The 19101-nt window shown below is 43.8% G+C and overlaps 1 protein-coding gene across 1 annotated transcript; it reads right to left on the bottom strand.

The window, feature by feature from the left end:
- Positions 1-995: 995 nt before the first annotated feature.
- On the bottom strand, positions 996-7744 carry LOC111965171 (beta-1,4-galactosyltransferase 3-like). Its single transcript, XM_023989197.2, has 6 exons — positions 7223-7744; positions 5827-6062; positions 2121-2308; positions 1775-1897; positions 1487-1591; positions 996-1329 (listed from the first exon to the last, which is right to left on the bottom strand). Exons 1-6 carry the CDS (start codon positions 7506-7508, stop codon positions 1089-1091), a joined length of 1179 nt encoding a protein of 392 aa, XP_023844965.1. The 5' UTR covers positions 7509-7744; the 3' UTR covers positions 996-1088.
- Between the last annotated feature and the right edge of the window lie 11357 nt (positions 7745-19101).

Here is a 19101-nt window from a genome sequence, read left to right as displayed (position 1 = left end):
AGTCACGAGGGGATTTATGGCTAATTTAACCCTGTTACGGTCAACCCTGTTACTTTATTTGGCACTTACTATGGTAATGTATTTAATTTAACCTCAAGATGGGAAAATGTGTTTTGAACATGTGCTCTTTATGGCAGAATGTTAAAATTGGGTGAAATCAAGTTTTACACTACTCAAAAAGGCAGCTAATTGGCAGAAAGACCCATATGCTATTGCAATATCAGTAGCATAAAATGGTTTTTCATTTATTTATTCTATCCCCTAATCTCGCTATCTATCACTAGAAACCGGTTCCATTCATAACTCTCGACCTGAAGTTCTACTAAAAAGGACAAATAGAACAAGACAGGTTTTCTAAGGCAACAGGGGTTTTCGGCAGCGATATAAACTCATAGAGTCCGTCTTTTTTCCTCCCCTCTACCATAAGTCCCTTTCATAGAGTCAAAGTCAGTGGAGTGGTGAGATATAGCTGGAGAATCAGAACTAGGGTTGAGAATGCTACAGTAATTCATTCAGACAGACACTGACAGACAAAGCCTCGGCCCATAGATTCTATCTAGGCAGTGGAGAGCATTGGTATTCAGTTCAGAGTCTCTGCTATACTATTAATAAAGTTTCAGTTGAGAATGCTGATCAGATCAGAGGAAGGAACAGAAGGAAAAGGCATGTGTGTGTATAATGGCCTCTAGTCCAATAGGGGGAGCCACCCACCTCTCCCGACTGGATTTTATTTTATTTAACTAGGCAAGTCAGTTAAGAACTAATTCTTATTTACAATGACGGCCTAGGAACAGTGGGTTAACTGTCTTGATCAGGAGCAGAACAACAGATTTTTACCTTGTCAGTTCAGGGATTCGATCTCGCAACCTTTCGGTTACTGGCCCAACGCTCTTACTACTAGGCTACCTGCTACCTGCCACCTGTAGGCATTGATATGAGGTTCAGTTGAAGGGTGAAGGCAAAGAAAGGAGCGCTTTAAGGGCCCAGGGCCCCTCTGTCACATCCCTGCTCCCAGGCATAAGTTAGGTGGGGAGAGTCGGCGGCAAGAGGGTGGTGGATGGGAGTGGAGTGGGTAAAGTTGGTCCAAGTCAGTGGTTCTGTTGTTTCTGTTGGAGCTTGGCTAGAGGTTTGGCGTGGGCTTCGACCGGCGGCTTTGCTGGGGCTTTGGCAGGGATCTTGGGGGCCGTGGCATGCAGGCCTGCCTCTGTGCCGATGTGCACAGTAATGTTGGTGTAGAGGGGGAAGTAGTCACGTGACAGCACCTCATACTCCACCGTGTTCATGCCGTCCAGCTTCCACGTCTGACGCGTCTTGGCCAGCATGTTGAACCTAGGGGGAGGCAGGGAGAGGGGAGCAGATGGAAATGTACAGATAGGCAGCACATTCTATTTAAAAGAATCTGAACATGTCACACTACTGAATGGATCTCAGCCATACACAAACACATGCATGCAATGCACACACGTGTGTCAGTCCTGTACCATACCTCCTGGGGTTCACGTCATTTCCCTTGTCCAGCTTGTGTTTGATCATTTTGTATCGGCCCACCTTCACCGATGGACGAGAGATGAACATCCCTCCTAGGGATACTCTGAGAATGGGAGAGAGGGAAGGAAAGGAATTTTAATTGAGTTATTATCAATTATAAATAATAGGGTTATTCAGTGTCTTTAAATTGTATCATTTTGTTAGACAGAACAAACCACAATGGGTCCATAGCTCAATGAATTGGCTCAATGTTCCACCCCCAAAACTCCCAAGGACCCCCTCTCACCTGACTCCAATGTCATCGTCCTCTCCTCCCCAGCCCCAGTAGTTGTTGGGGAAGCCGTTCATCTTCAGGTAGTGCAGTGGAGACAACGCTGACACCCCTCCGAAATACATCTTGTATGGCAGCCTAGGAGAATGACAGCAGATTCAAATAAAAATGAAGGATCAGATAAGGAACAAGTGAAATCAGAAATTAGTGAAGCCACACAATGAAAGAACTAGAGTATTCACAATTAAAATGGAATACATTTTGTGTTGAATAAACTTGTGAAAATCCAAAAGAGACTTACAGTGAAAAGAGTAACTAATAAACCATGAGGGGACAAATAAAATAAATAGAATAGACTGACTTGTATCCAAACTTGTCCATGGCGATGGCGGTGTGCTTGGGGTTGGCGTCGCATATGTAGGTGTTGCGGTCGTCCTCAGGGATGAGGTCCACATCATGGAAGAACAGACAGTCCCAGTCCTCCTCCCGCATGGCCTCTCGGAATCCAACGTTCATCAGCTTGGCCCGGTTAAACGTGTAGTTACCAGCCTAGAGAGGGACAACAGACAGTTATTCATTTTTAGAGACCCTTACGCCAGCAACCAAAAAATATTCAAATCTTGACATGGTTTCTATACAAATAACAATAGGTTAATCAATATGAACGTTCAGTATTTCCCCTAGGATTTATTTTTTAGCAGCGGTGGCAAGGGTAGCGGGGTGCATTGCTGCAAGTGGTAGCACAATGACATGCTAGCTGTTCCCATAGACTTCCAGTCATTGAGCTAATGACTATCCATTTAAAAGCTTGTCTCAGCAGAACGATAGATAGATAAAGATATACATGACAAAAAGTATGTGGACACCTGCTTGTCAAACATCATTCCAAAATCATGGCCATTAATATGGAGTTGGTCATCCCTTTGCTGCCATAACAGCCTCCACTCTTCTGGGAAGGCTTTCCTCTAGATGTTGGAACACTGCTGCGGGGACTTCCATTCAGCCACAAGAGCATTAGTTAGGTCGGGCACTGATGTTGGGCGATTAAGGCCTGGCTCGCAGTCGACATTCCAATTCATCCCAAAGGTGTTTGATGGGTTTGAGGTCAGGGCTCTGTGCAGGCCAGTCAAGTTCTTCCACACTGATTTCAACAAACCATCTCTGTATGGACCTCGTTTTGTGCACAGGGGCATTGTCATGCTGAAACAGGAAAAGGCCTTCCCCAAACTGTTGCCACAAAGTTAAGATTTCCCTTCACTGGAACTAAGGGGCCTAGCCCAAACCATGAAAAACATCCCCAGAACATTATTCCTCCACCAAACTTTACTGTTGGCACTATGCATTAGGGCAGGTAGCGTTCTGGCATCCGCCAAACCCAGATTCGTCCGTTGGACTGCCAGATGGTGAAGAGTGATTCATCACTCCAGAGAACGCGTTTCCACTGCTCTAGAGTCCAATGGCGGCGAGCTTAACACCACTCCAGCCGACACTTGGCATTGCGCACTGTGATCTTAGGCTTGTGTGCAGCTGCTCGGCCATGGAAACCCATTTCATGAAGCTCCCTACGAACAGTTCTTGTGCTGACGTTGCTTCCAGAGGCCGTGTGGAACTCGTTAGTGAATGTTGCAACCAAGGACAGACGATTTTTACGCGCCACGTGCTTCAGCACTCTGCGGTGCCGTTCTGTGAGCTTGTGTGGCCTACCACTTCGCGGCTGAGACATTGTTGCTCCGAGACGTTTCCACTTAACAATAACAGCATTTACAGTCGAGCGGGGCAGTTCAAGCAGGGAAGAAATTTGATGAACTGATGTGTTGGAAAGGTGGCATCCTATGACGGTGCCACATTGAAAGTCACTATGCTCTTCAGTACAGGCAATTCTACTGCTAATGTTTATCTATGGAGATTGCATGGCTGTGTGCTCAATATTATTTCATCTGTCAGCAATGGGTGTGGCTGAAATAGCCGAATTCATATTTGAAGGGGTCTCCACATACTTTTGACCATTTGGTGCATATATCATATTTGGGCCCCTGCTACTAAATGAATATAGTGTAAACACTGACGGTGGTTCCATACATGACAACACAATGACATAGTGTCCATACAACAATAATGGGTAATGGGGTTAACCCATTAAATATATGGAGTGTGCGACTTCATTTTTATACAGTTTACTCTCTGTTAGTGGTCTCGTAAAGTCGACCCTGGGCAACACAGGTCTAGTTTCAATGACTCTGTTGGCATAGAGGAACTACGTCACTGCCCAGGTTACTACTTTATCTGCTTGAATAAAAAAAATACTACATAGTAGCTAGCAAGAAGGAGATCATTGAGGTTATTTTTAACGAGTGCATTTCGCAAGTGGCTAGTTTGCATCAACTATCATTATTAAAACCACTGCAAAAGGTTTTGCCTGCAAACTTTGGTTTTGAATCGCACCGTGGATCGCATTAGTGGAAACCAAGACTGGTCTCAGGGCTGGTTGTAGCTACATATTTTCAAGTCACGTCAGGGACAATTTCTACGTTTTAGCTAACCCTAGCCCTTTTCCTAACCTTAACCTAATTCTCCTAACCTGCTACGTTAATGCTCCTAACCTGCTATGAAAAGTTACTTCCTCTAGTCAAAGCCGGCAGACCTGCCCTGAGAGCAGTGAAAGTATCCACTAATGATATACAGCGCTCTGGCATGTCTGCCTCATGATTTGTTGGGGGAGTGTCCGGATTTTTTTTCTTCCCCTTATCGAATTACTAGTTCCTCTATGCCAGAAGAGTCCATCATTGAAACCAGACCCTAGTCACCCGCAACAATTCAACATGGAAATGAATTGTGTAGTCTACATACAATGAAATCAATAGTCTGATCATTTACAGTACAACTGTTCAACTGTAAATTGATACAATAGTACAGCATAAACTCAAATGGTTTAATAATATTCACAAAATTAGGATTTAAAACATCTCAGGAGGATTACACCTAATCCATGGCAAGATATGACATTTGAGAGCATCACTGAGGTCAATAGCATGAGTAGTATTTGTCCCTGTGGTTCGGTGTGTGTGTGTGTGTGTGTGTGTGTGTGTGTGTGAGAGAAACAATGACAGCTGAAGACATGCAGATGCTTGAACTGCTACTAGCCTGCATTATCTTGTTTGAGCGGAGTGCAATCTGGCACTGGTTATCCAAAAATACTGCACACATGCAGAGTCATGAATAAATGCTTTAGACATGATGCTGTAACATCTTTCTAATGATAAATGCCTTCGCATCTCAAAATGAACCTGGCTCTAACTTGGTAGAGGTTAGCTTGGCATTCATATGTTGCAGGTAAACAACAAGCAGGCAGTGACAACTTGACTAACAGTGTGAGGGTAAGACAAAGTGCCTGTTTAATGTGTAAGCAAAGGAATTGCTACAAGTTGTTAAGAAGATTAAGCCTTCAGGTGAGCATCTTTCAACCACAACGCTGTGTGTGATTCCATGGTTAGGACACCAGAGGGTGGTTTTGATCTACGCTGAATGTATACTTGGCCTCACCACTACAGCTAGAAGGTAGTCCAATTTAATATGTTTTTTTGGTCAATTGTAGGAAATGTAAAGAACATCTTCATACGGATAGGCTGTGTTACAGATTGCACAATCAATTGATAACATTAAAATTGTCTTTAAAAACAGCAATCAGCAGTTGAAACAATAGTGTTTTTCATGAACCCATTTCGGTAAAAGGCTGAAGGAGGGGGCTGGAGAAGTGTGTAACCACTCCAATTCATAGAGCTATGGATGCAAGGACTGACCATTCATGACATAGTTTTAACCATGTTTTGAGGCTAGACAGTGTTTGTTTACATTTACTTTGTTTACAAACATTGGAGTAAAACAAGCTTATATTTTGGGTTCTCATGGAGTGTGACAGTTGAACTAAGCTCATGAGGTATTTATAAGTTATATTGTTCAAGAATCAAATGGGTACATCCAAAAATGTATGTAGCAACTGAAGATTGCCCCTTTAAAAATGAACCTTCTGAAAGTGTGTGTGTGTGTGTGGCTGCACATATGCATTTCACCTGGTGGATGACGTAGATGCCGTAGTTGAGCTGCTGTCGCTGTAGGAATGGGTGAAGGTAGTAGAGGAGGAATTTCAGGTGGTGCTCCCGGTTTCTGTGGGGAATTATTATGGCGGTGCGGTGCCGCGCCTCACAGTCAGGCGGTCTGTAGCGCCCCCCGCGGACCACCAAAGGATTCTTCCGCGCCACTTGGGCCAGTGTCAACCCGGAGGGGAAGTTGACGTGGATCGGTCCACCTGAAAAGAGAAACGGGGTGAGAAGAAGCCAGATGTCATAACGGCATTTTATTGCTAGACCTATCATAACACACACCAATTAATTCAAAATCAGTAGGTTGTCCATGCTAGCACTCATTTTAACAGGGTTTTTTGGAAAAAAATAAAAACTTTTACATGAGACAGTACAGAATGCAGCTTGCCCCCTTTTATCCATGCTGTTCTGTCGTCTCATGTAAAAACATTGTATCTCCAATCCAAAATGCTGCAGTAGAGAGACAAAAGTTTTAGCTTCATTGTCCAAATAAATGTAGGGGAGCGTAGGCCTAGGCTATGTAGCCTATGTGCTTTGAAGTTTGTCACTTCAAAGTCAGTAACCACAGCAAACAAATACTTGTGGAACATAAAAGGGCACAGCAAAACAGTGTAGGAGCCTTTCCTGTAGGCAAATCTCTTGGTTTCAGTGCGTATATCCACATTTCAATGAAAAAAAGTAGGAAGTTGGACACAAGGTAAACTGACCATTTGAACACAAGTATATTCAGTCCCTCTAGTGGAAGCGTACAACAAACTCTCCTGTTGGGTCAGCCGCCACCAAGTCTCGGCTCAGTTTGAATGATCTCAAAGTCAAAACACATCCTTCCTTCCCTTACTAGGAGTCATCATTGAACATTGATCCAATCCTGACTGTATAGGTGAAGCCAAGGTTCCACCATATCATGTCTACTCAAAATTCTGGTAACTTTCCCAGAAATCCTAGTTGAAGGAATCCCGGAATCACAACAGAATGAGCAGGAAATATAGAATTCTCCAACCAGGATTTGGCAAGCCCGCTACCCATCCAACCTGGTCAGATCAGTAGCCAACTAACTAGCAAGGACAGTTGCATGTGTGGAATTATTCGGAAATTCCCCTCTACAACAAACCAACCGAGGCTTTCTGACTGCCCACATTTCACATTACGTTTTCTGGCACACTAATCAAGTATCTGAGCCACTTTATTTTACGAGAAAGTATTGTTCTGGCGTACATTATAAAAAAACATTCCCTCTTCAGTTTCTTTCTGAAGAGGGAATGAAGTAAGAGATATGGGGGGAGGGCAGGATAACTGAAGACAGCGGCTGGTGAACTCAGAAATAAGATAGGGCTGCCAGTTCTAGCACTTCTGTGTGTGAACTCACCTATCAGGGGAGACGTCTTGGGGCAGTAGGGCATGTCCTCGCCCCGGCCGTGGGCCTTGGCCAGGAGGGACAAGTTGGCGTAGACGTCACCGCCCGTGTGATTGCTTGCGTGGGGCGAGCCGGCACCGGACGTCCCCGACGCAGTGGTCTCCAGCTTGCGGAAAATCCTGATGAAGTACGACACTCGCTTGTGGTAACCCTCGCGGGACAGCAGCGCCATGACAACCAGCTGGACACCCAGGAACATGAACAGGTAGCGCCATTTTGACTGTAGCCACGTCGCCATGTTACCGGCTCTGTGTCGCAACAAGGAACTTGAAGAGAGTTTGGTGATATGTTTGGCTTCGTTAGTCCTAGCAACCTACACTAGAGGAACGCTGTGGTTGGGTGAAATACGGGGTGGGATTGTCAAGTCGGTACGGAGGTGTATATTTTTACTGTAAACAAGTGTGCACTGTCAGTACTGTGCAACTGTATGATATGACAAGTGCAACAGGCAATGGGTATGGCGGTATATGAATGAAAAGTGCAAAATCCTTCAAATGTTTCTTTTAGATATTATTTTCAGATATTGGAGTGTAATATGAAGTTAGATCAAGGTTATAGTAAAAGCACAGTGAGAAACCAAGAAAGGCACTTTGGTTTAGCTGATCACTGGAGAAGCAAAAAAAGGCCAAAAAAATATCCTGAAAAAAACTGTTTTTATTTCAACCTCTTGTCCCACCACAAGTTGAGATGTGTCGATCTCCAAAGTCTGCTGGTGGCCCTCTGGTTCATCGATGGCGTGTGGTGGCGATGCCAGCCCAACATCATGCTACTAGAATTCCATCAGTGTCCCAACCACCACCACAGTTCGTTTGTTTCCAGTAAAAGGCTGACTGGGTGCTGTTGTGCTGCCTTGTGTTCTCTAGCCGCTACTCTCATGGGGGCCCTTTAAACAAACAGCCACCAACAAAGGGAGGATAGGGGCCTATACAGCTGCCTATCTTTTACAGAGGATAATGGTTTCGTTTGGCTTGACAAGGCTGGCTGCCTAGAGAGGTAGGAAGAGGGAGTGGACCAAAACCAGTAGTGGGAGGAGTGGTCAGGGGCTGGCTGGGTCTGTGTGTGTGTGTGTGTGTGTGTGTGTGTGTGTGTGTGTGTGTGTGTGTAGGTGAGTATTAGGGGAAGGGTGTGGGGACGGGGCAGACAGAGAACAAAAAGAGAAAGGGGGAGGTCCGATGGCGACTGCGGCTATTGTCCCATTCTGACTGACACACTGGGCTGAAAGACGCTTCCAAGGGGAAGGGGTCCACCGGGCCTGACGGACAGGGGCTCGGACCAAATCACGAGAATGGTGCTCTGAAAGACAATGAGAACGAGGTAGGTGGTTAAGTAGTTGTTACAATTTACATCCTATAATAATCTATTGTTGCTAGCATCTTTCCCAATTAGACTAACTGTTTACAACAAATTATGCACAGCCGGAACAATCAGTTTGTTTGTTTTCAGCTAAAACAGAGCCAGGAGGAATCAGGCATAACTGGGGCTCCAATACGGACGCCTTCGCAGACAGACTACTGACAGCAACCGAGGAGCAGAAAGAAACAAGCTCATAGAAGCTGAAGCGAATCAAGATAAAAAGCAGTGGGAGATCTAGCGCTAGGTACTACTACTACCACATCAGACAGACCATAGAACGATCGCGGGTAGTTAAACGGTCCTGCTACTTGTGCTCACGTAATCCTCCGTCCTTGCAATGGCTGTTGGAGAATACCCGACACGTCGGCACTCATGGATCAATTAGTGCTCATTAAAGACGCCAGCCTCAGACTAACTCTAATCCTAATCCCACATGGAGAGCCCGAGGATTGGCAGAATGGTCGAGAGATACAGAGTTGCAGAAAACAGGATGAGAGTCAACGGACTAGGGTGTGTGCGTGTATAATAATATATGTAGCAGGGTTTCTGATAGCCGGCTTTTGGCGTAAAAAAATTAAATAGTAAAGAATCGAAACACTGATAAATGAACTTTGCATGCTTTTTAGCCAATTCATTGATGATAATACATTTGACCAGTCATGCTTATTGGTCTATGGGTTAATTTTCATAACTTCGTAGAATTAAATTGTATCATACGCACAACATACAGATACAGCCTTTTAGTGGAAAATCTGTTAAGTAGCACTATTATAAGCCCAATCATTGCACAAAATGCAACCTGTTAAAAATAGTTTTAACGTGCACATACACACACGGTCATAAGTTTTAGAACACCTACTCATTCAAGGGTTTTTCTTTATTTTTACTATTTTCTACATTGTAGAATAATAGTGACGACATCAAAACTATGAAATAGCACATATGGAATCATGTAGTAACCAAAAAAATATATATATATTTGAGGTTCTTCAAATAGCCACCCTTTGCCTTGACAGCTTTATACACTCTGGGCATTCTCTCAACCAGCTTGATGGAGGTAGTCACCTGGAATGCATTTCAGTTAACAGGTGTGCCTTAAGTTAATTTGTGGTATTTATTTCCTTAATGCATTTGAGCCAATCAGTTGTTGTGACATGGTAGGCGGGGTATGCAGAAGATGGCCCTCTTTGGGTAAAGTCCATATCATGGCAACAGCTTAAATAAGCAATGAGCTCCTCTGAAGGACTCCACCAATCAGGCCGTTATGGTAGAGTGGCCAGACAGAAGCCACTCAGTAAAAAAGGCACATGACAGCCCGCTTGGAGTTTGCCAAAAGGCACCTAAAGGACTCGCAGACAATGATAAGCAAGATTCTCTGGTCTGATGAAACCAAGATTGAACTCTTTGGTCTGAATGCCAAGCGTCACGTCTGGAGGAAACCTGGCACCATCCCTACGGTGAAGCATGGTGGTGGCAGCATCATGCTGTGGGGATGTTTTCAGCAGCAGGGACTGGGAGACTAGTCAGGATCGAGGGAAAGATGAACAGAGCCAAGTACAGAGAGATCCTTGATGAAAGACTGGGGCGAAGGTTCACCTTCCAACGACCCTAAGCACACAGCCAAGACAACGCAGGAGTGGCTTCGGGACAAGTATTCCACAGAGGATCATTAGCTGAACCGAGCCTTAAAAAACAAGTTGTAGGTCGTTTTAAAAATCGCATTGCCTACAGTCGAAAGGAAAGGAAGCCCACCCAATTTTGGCAGTGCGTGCTGCAAATACCAAATAGATAATTTCAGATCAAATGTTTCATCATATGCTCCAAATACAACAGGTGTAGACTTCATCTTGAAATGATTACTTACATGCCCTTAACCAACAATGCGGAGTTTCAAAAAAGTATGAAAAATGTGCTAAATAAATTAAAAGGAAAAATATGATTGTTGAGTTGCGACAGTCAGTGAAAAGTAGGGGCCCAGCCAGGGATATCGCAATATTTCAAAATACAAATTATGGGAAAATAGTGTGGAAAGCAAATGGCTAATGCTGTAAAGACAATGAAAAGACTCTAAGCTGTCTTTTAGTTGAGAGAACAACAGTAGACCCATAGCCTAATCTTATTGGGACCAGCGGAGAGCATCAGCCATATCCCTGGTGAGTGTGCACCGTGCATATTCACTATCATTGTTGGGTCACTGCCACTTAGAAGTTTTTGGTAAATTTCCTCCTCCAGTTTAGATGGATGTCATATTTTATTTGTGCCTCCCCTATTCATAGGCCTATATGGACAACGTAGTTGATATTGATTGTTAGTGTCAGCAGAGTAGGCTACCCTGTAATTTGTTAATATATATATATTATTTCCCCCCCCGGACCCCTTCTTTCAAAGAATTCGTAAAAATCCAAATAACTTCACAGATCTTCATTGTAAAGGGTTTAAACACCGTTTCCCATGCTTGTTCAGTGAACCATAAACAATTGATTAACATGCACCTGTGGAACGGTCATTAAGACACAGTTATGAAAACATAGGACACTAAAGAGGCCTTTCTACGGACTCTGAAAAACACCAAAAGAAAGATGCCCAGGGTCCCTGCTCCCTGCCTTAGGCATGAGAACTGAAGATGTGGCCAGGGCAATAAATTGCAATGTCCGTATTGTGAGACGACTAAGACAGAGCTACAGGGAGACAGGACGGACAGCTGATCGTCCTCGCAGTGGCAGACCACGTGTAATAACACCTGCACAGGATCGGTACATCCGAACATCACACCTGCGGGGACAGGTACAGGATGGCAACAACACCTGCCCGAGTTACACCAGGAACGCACAATCCCTCCATCAGTGCTCAGACAGTCCAGCCTCTCACAGCCTATTGCGGACAGAGGACTTGTAGGCCTGTTGTAAGGCAGGTCCTCACCAGACATCACCGGCAACAACGTCGCCTACGGGCACAAATCCACCATCGCTGGACCAGACGGGACTGGCAAAAAGTGCTCTTAACTGACGAGTAACAGTTTTGTCTCACCAAGGGTGATGGTCAGATTCGCGTTTATCGTCGAAGGAATGAGCGTTACACCGAGGCCTGTACTCTGGAGCTATTCGGAGGTGGAGGGTCCGTCATGGTTTGGGGCGATGTGTCACAGCATCATCGGACTGAACTTGTTGTCATTGCAGGCAATCTCAACGCTGTGCGTTACAGGGAAGACATCCTCATCCCTCATGTGGTACCCTTCCTGCAGGCTCATCCTGACATAACCCTCCAGCATGACAATGCCATCAGCCATATTGCTCGTTCTGTGCATGCTTTCCTGCAAGACAGGAATGTCAGTGTTCTGCCATGGCCAGCGAAGAGCCCGGATCTCAATCCCATTGAGCACGTCTGGGACCTGTTGGATCGGAGGGTGAGGGCTAGGTGCCTTGGTGGAAGAGTGGGGTAACATCTCACAGCAAGAACTGGCAAATCTGGTGCAGTCCATGAGGATGCACTAATGTACTTAATGTAGCTGGTGGCCACACCAGAAACTGACTGTTACTTTTGATTTTGACCCCAACTTTGTTCAGGGACACATTATTCAATTTCTATTAGTCACATGTCTGTGGAACTTGTTCAGTTTTATGTCTCAGTTGTTGAATCTTATGTTCATACAACTATTTACACATGTTAAGTTTTTTTAAATCGTTTCTTTTTTTGCTGAGTTTGTGTATATATTTCTCCTAATGTCTCCAGTCATATCAAGTGCAGTAGAAGTGCATGAAATGGGTTTCCCATGCAAAAAAAATAAAAAAAGTATCCATGCAAGCCATGCATTGAGCAGTCTGAGTTATATTGTTAGCCTAAATTACTATCCAGTCACATTACGAATTGTAGGCTCTCTTACATAAGTCTGCAAATGCGATGACGCATGGAATGCTTTATTATAATGGTGCATTTTGATGGTGAAAATGTGCTTCCCCAAACTTGAAACTCATGCTCGGCCTATGCTAGTGATTTTTGTTCGTTTCTCATCTTGTTGGCTGAGAAAAAGTAAATGTGGACAGTTAATCTAACATCTTCAAATTGCACGGTAAGTACACACGTCCTTGCATCCTCAACTTATATTTTCTGTTAAGATTAATATTATTAATATTACCATATTCTAAATGTGATTCTGAGCACAGTGGGTGGACACCCTAATCAGGTTACGCACCCAATGCATATGGGTTTGGTACATTTCTCCAATGTCTGGTCAATTAAAGTGCTGCTGGTCAAAATATCCGGTGCCACATTTTCATAACGGAATTCCTGATATGGGAGTGTGTGTGATCTGCAACTGTGAGCACATCAGTTTCAACAGTAATCTCCCTTACCCCGCCTTTTCAGCTTCCATAGTCCTTAATCCCCAGTCAAGCCACCTCACACTCAGGAGGAAACAAGTTCATTAAAACACAGAGAGAGAAATGGAAAGACAAGAGGGTGAGAGTACAAAAGGAGTCTGCAAAATGAGGAGATACTGGACAGGAAGGAGAGAGCTAGAAAGAGGGAGGGAGTGAGAAGTTGAAGAGTTCTTTTTTTTGCAACTAGAAATATGAGCAGATGGAAGGTTGAACTTCTCAGGTCAGTCCTCTCAAATGAGTAGCCAACAGCATCCATATAGGCGTAGAGGCTAAATCCTTTGAACAAACACGATACCATTCCTTTACTATGGTTTAAATACATACTATACCACCGTATGTCCAATGTCTACTGCAGTTTCACAGGTGTTTACATTAATAAATCGGCTGATCAACAGGGTCTGTATAGTATCATCCCAGCCCGGTTAAGGCTCTCGGGGGCAGTACCGACTTGAAATGGGATATAGGGTTGCTGCCTGGGATACAGTGTAGAAGAACCACTTGGCAGCTGTCACCTCCATTGACAAAGCCAGGGCCTTGCCTTCTTAGCATGCATATAAAAAGAGCCAGGGACTTGATTTAGATGTCCCTGTTCCTCAGGCTATGTGATGTTATGTGAGGAAATCTGAGAATGACAAAAGGAGAGGGAGAGAGGAAGCAGAGAGTAGGCCCAATGCAAGTGGCTAGTTTAGTTTTTTCCCCTCGTCTCACCAGCGTTCAATCTAGGCTACATTCGCTCTCTCGAGTCTCGACATTTGAAAGTCAAAGAGGTAGAACTAGCATGACTAGTTCATGCATGCCCGAGTCAGCCAAAACAAACATCTTCCACCTCCTCACATCGCCCCTCTTCAGACTGTACAGCAGCACACGCTTTAGACTGAGTGATGGCAGCTATGAAAGATTACAGGCCAGATATGGGACAATCCTTTTCTGCCTGGAGCCATCAACATTACATGTATACTGTACGTACACATGCATACACGCACTCACTGGAATGGATGCGAGAATAATAGTCAGCGAGGGGGCCGAGGGAAGAGAGAGAAATGGGGAGGTGGGAAAGGGAGAGCGAGAAGTATGCGAAATGTATATAGAAATCTCTGTTAGCGTGCTGGTTAGTCAGGATCCCATGCATGCGTGGCCCATAGCCAGGCAGGCGACCAGTCAGTCGGCCAGGCACAGGGGACCCACTGAGAGACACGCATTCACGGGGAGGGGAGCAGTCAGCCAGCCAGCTCAAAAGACTGCTGGGAAATATAGAACGACGGCACCCCCCCCAGCAGAAAACAAAGACAGGCAGAGCATTAGGAGAGATTGGAGGAAAGTGGAAATATGTAGCCAAGTACTTGAAAACATCTGGTGCGCATCTGTCCCAAAGGAGAGCTGCAGAGCAGTGGGAGGAAGAGGATGGGGTAGAAACAGTTGATAGGCCTTTCGTTAGAGTCTGCCGCCTGTGAATCAAAGCCTTAACCCGCCGGAACATAGCGGGATGCCAGACACGAAGAGAAGGGTGAGGGACTGGAGAGTTGCCATTTTCGACTGATTAGGGGAATGCGTACTATATCCATCCATCGATCCATTCATACGTCAGCTGTGGAAGACTGTGCTCTCCAGCTTTAAACTTGTGTTCTCTGTAGTCTGCAAATCTGCTCCAACACAGCTTTGGAGCTTGGGCGGAAAAGGCCATCAAATCCTTGCACTCTATTCAGAAACATTCAATTCTAGACACTGAAGATAGGCTCCACTGAGAGTCATGCAGACTTCTGCTACGTTTCACCTCAGATTGTCAAAAGAAGCTTACCAACACACCTGCCGACAGGGTTCCTTTACCAAGCAAACTGCCGCAAATACTATACCTGTCAAGCTTGTCTGATGAAGTTACTGATCATATCCACTGCATTATCTAAAGTGTCACTAGCTCATTCTTTATCTATTGCCATGAGTCACAAGACATCTCCATGGGTCACCTCTTGCTCAACAAACCCGTTATCACCCTGTGGGAGCGTATAGGAGGAAAGAAGATATGGTATGAACAAAGCTAACAGAAACCATGTGAGGGGAAAGAGTAGACGAAACAGCTCCCCCCCCCCTCGGCTCACTACCACTCTCAGGTGTAAGGTGACAACACAACAACAAGCTATCCGTATTCAATTACTAAACTGATCAACTGAAATCCTTGAGGACAGTTCCTGACTCCTGTGGATGTGATATGACCATTGTGATATAGGCTACCCTAAGACATAAAAAAAAAACTTAGGCTCCTTCCCAGAGTCTGTGGTATCAACATTGGCTCAAGCCTCTTTTCCTGAGACCAGCTTAGTTTGCACTGCTCTGAGCATCAATATGCACCAGAAAATGTGCTTCGTGACAACAGCATTATCTTTACTTGACTGCCAAGACGAGGGGAACCTGTTTATACTTGGATAACCACTTCATTTATACAAGGCCAACCCAACATTAAAATTTTAAAAAAACATGAAATTGCCAACAAAGTTACAGTAGCTAGCTCTTCCAACCAAACAGGTCCAGGCAATTAAAACATTAGCATACAGTGTGAAAAAAAGTGTCAGCATATTAATGAGGGCTAGCGCCCTTGTCATAGCAACACACTGTCCATTCATCGTCAGTGCAGCTGGTACATGTCTCTTTAGCTGCTCCCTCAGGTCCGAGTCCACTGGGACAGGCTCACTGCTGAAGAGAAGAAAAAAAATCTCTATAGCTTCTTCTGGTTCTCCTTTACCGTTTGCTGCTGCTTGGGTAGTTACTAGTTTCCATAGTGCAGAGTTCATTTGTGGCTCGAGCACACCACACACCTCTGGGACAGCCCTCGTTGCAACCATGATGACAAGCTGCACGGCTCAGTAGCTAAGCAATGACAACCATAGGGACCAACCAGAAAAACTGAGGATAACCACGTAAACATATAACAAAATGGACACTAAGAGTCACACAGACACATGAACGGCAAATGTGTTGCCTTTCCACCGCTACTATCATTCCAGAGTACTGGGCAGAAAACAAATAGATGGCAGCCTGGGACATATTCAACATCATTATTAGATTGTGTTGGGGCAAAATGTAACGTCTTGCGCTGGTTGGACAGAAAGGGAGCAGGGTCAGCAATGGATCCGACAAATAGGAAGGCTAACACTAATGAAACAGCCACAAGTATCAACAGGGATTGACATAACAGGTTGCCTTATCACCTGGGGCAAGTGAACTGAACAGCCATGCAAATTGAGCCTGCTCTGTGGTTGTTCCATTGGGCAGGTAACAGTTTATACTGAAAACCATACAACATAAAAATGTGTGGTTCTTTCATTATGTTCACATAAAAGACAGAATATTTAATTTCTGCATGCAAGTGATCATATCTGACAGGCAACCAATAGCCTACTCCTTACTTGGCTAATGGGCAAGTACACTTCAGACCTTAAAGGGATACATCAGGATTTTGGCAGCCTTTATCTACTTCCCCAGAGTCCCATGAACTTGTGGATACCATTTCTATGGCCCTGTGTTCAGTTGGAAAGTTGCTAACTAGCATTAGCACAATTGCTAACAAGCGTTAGTGCAATGACTGGATGTCTATGGTAACTGCTAGCATACTAGTAGATACCATAGACTGTCATTGCACTAACGCTAGTTAGCATTAGCTCACAAAACAACCTCCAACTTCCTTCATACTGGATGCAGAGACATAAAAATGGTATCCATGAGTTCATCTGACTGGGGAAGTAGATGAAGGGCTTTGTTGTCAAAATACTGAAGTGTCCTTTAAAAAAAATAAAAGTGTCCAATACCTGTTGAAATTAATTAAATGAATAATCACACAGCACTGGTTGGCTGCTTGTGTAAACAGTTTGCTAACGGTTGTAAGTATGTTGTTAAAATCCTGTTTTTGCACGTTTAGCATCAAACTGAAGGCATCAAAGCCCAAATAGGTGAAGCATGTCATTGCGGTCTCTTCCACAAACGGAGAGACACCTCCAAGTATCACATTGCATGCATGTACGAACAGGCCAGAGCTCAGTACGTTTTTTACATTCTGGAACATTAAATTGATCATAAACGGTGCTGTACTGAACGACCAGTTGAAAAACAGGAAGGGGTTGGGTTGTGGGTTCGGGAACGCTGTCAGCATGGCCACTGCCCTTTAAATACAGCACTCATTGCTTCAAGCCACACCCTCCAAAACAGGAGCAAACGGAGCAAACGTACCTCAATGTCTGTTCAAGAACAAACATTGAGCAAAACCCAGATTCGTCTGTCGGAATGCCAGATGGTGAAGCATGATTCATCACTCCAGAGAACGCGTTTCCATTGCTCCAGTGTCGGCGAGCTTTACACCACTCCAGCCGACGCTTGGCATTGCGCATGGTGATCTTATGATTGTGCGGGGCTGCTCGGCCACGGAAACCCATTTCATCAAGCTCCCGACGAACAGTTATTGTGCTGACGTTGCTTCCAGAGACCGTGTGGAACCCAGTAATGAGTGTTGCAACCGAGTACAGACAATTTTTATGAGCTTCGGCACTCGGCGGTCCCATTCTGTGTAATTGTGAGGCCTACCACTTTGCGGTTGAGCCGTTGTTGCTCCTAGACCTTTCCACTTCACAATAACAGCAGGGCATAATTATGATGAACTGAATTGTTGGAAATGGTTGCATCCTATAACTGTGCCATATTGAAAGTCGCTGAGCTCTTCAGTAAGGGCCATTCTACTGTCGATGTTTGTCCATGGAGATTGCATGGCTGTGTGCTCAATTTTATACACCTTTCAGCAATGGGTGAAATAGCAGAATCCACTATTTTTATACTTTTGTGTATATATAGTGTATGTCCTTGTCCTCTCCTTGGTTGATTTAGTGGGCATCTCATAGAATAAATAATTAGTCAGTAATAACCATATTAAGTCACATAAATAGACATCAAAATCCCTCAATCATCCTAACATAATACAAAATGCAATGGTCTTATTTAGCAAATGCTTCCAATATAAACTTAAATCATGATCATATGTATAATTTGTCTTTTCAGGTCTTAAGGTTAGTAAAAATATATGAACTAATACCTTGTCATTACCACCACATTCTTTCCTTAACATCATGGTTCATTATGTGGTGGTAATGACATTTTTACAGTATTTAGTCATAAATAGCAGGGATTCTAGCATGCTAACTCCAGTTGAACAGCTAGCATACAATGTATCCTAAATACATAAATAAAATGGTCTACATAATTTGCCTAAATTATAGCCTACTTTGTAATGACGTTCAATAAAAATATATTCTCAAGTCATATTTACCTTTATTTTTCTATAATTTCCCGGCACCAAAATGTGCATTTCCTATTCACATTTATTCACTATTCATATACATAGTAACCAAGCGCGTACACACACACACTTTTGAAAAAACGTTAATATAACTTGCTTGTCGTGGTGGTAATGACAAAATACTTAGATTAGAATATTGTGTGTATTTTTTTTTTTAAATGGTAGCAAATGGCTTATGCACATATGTATATAGTTTCCAGTTGACTCTTAAAATCCAGACATGTTTTAGTCTTTACTTAAAGGGTGATTAATAAAATAAATAAAACATCTTTAAAATCTGACCCTAACGTATTTGCTAAATCCGTCATTGTAAATAAGAATTTGTTCTTAACTGACTTGCCTGGTTAAATAAAGGTTAAATAAATAAAATCACCCAGCTATTCCCTTGGAATAAGAATTCCTTGCTTGAACAGATGCAACAATAGCATGTAGCCTACAGACAGAGACACACACACACCCACTATGGTGTCCAGTAAACGAATCAGTTTTTACATTATTAGACCATTCAAGTCTTACTTTAGATTTTGTATTAGTCATGATGATGTAACCAAAGATTCCACAATTTCTGGCGTAGCTAACTTACCTGGGCTCGAGCCTTGCCTAAACAACTATTGTTAAAGCGGCCACAATAAATACTTAACATTTTAGATAGACAACGTTAGCTACGCACCAACTAGCAACTGACGGAGAAAGCTGTAAAATACGGCAAACTAACGCTGACTCCATTTCATTCTACTTTGCTAGCTTGCTAACGACTAGCTAACTTATTT

Source organism: Salvelinus sp. IW2-2015, linkage group LG6.1, assembly GCF_002910315.2.
Source record: "Salvelinus sp. IW2-2015 linkage group LG6.1, ASM291031v2, whole genome shotgun sequence".
In the NCBI taxonomy this organism is placed as follows: Eukaryota; Metazoa; Chordata; class Actinopteri; order Salmoniformes; family Salmonidae; genus Salvelinus; species Salvelinus sp. IW2-2015.
This window is presented reverse-complemented; position numbering and strand designations above follow the sequence as displayed.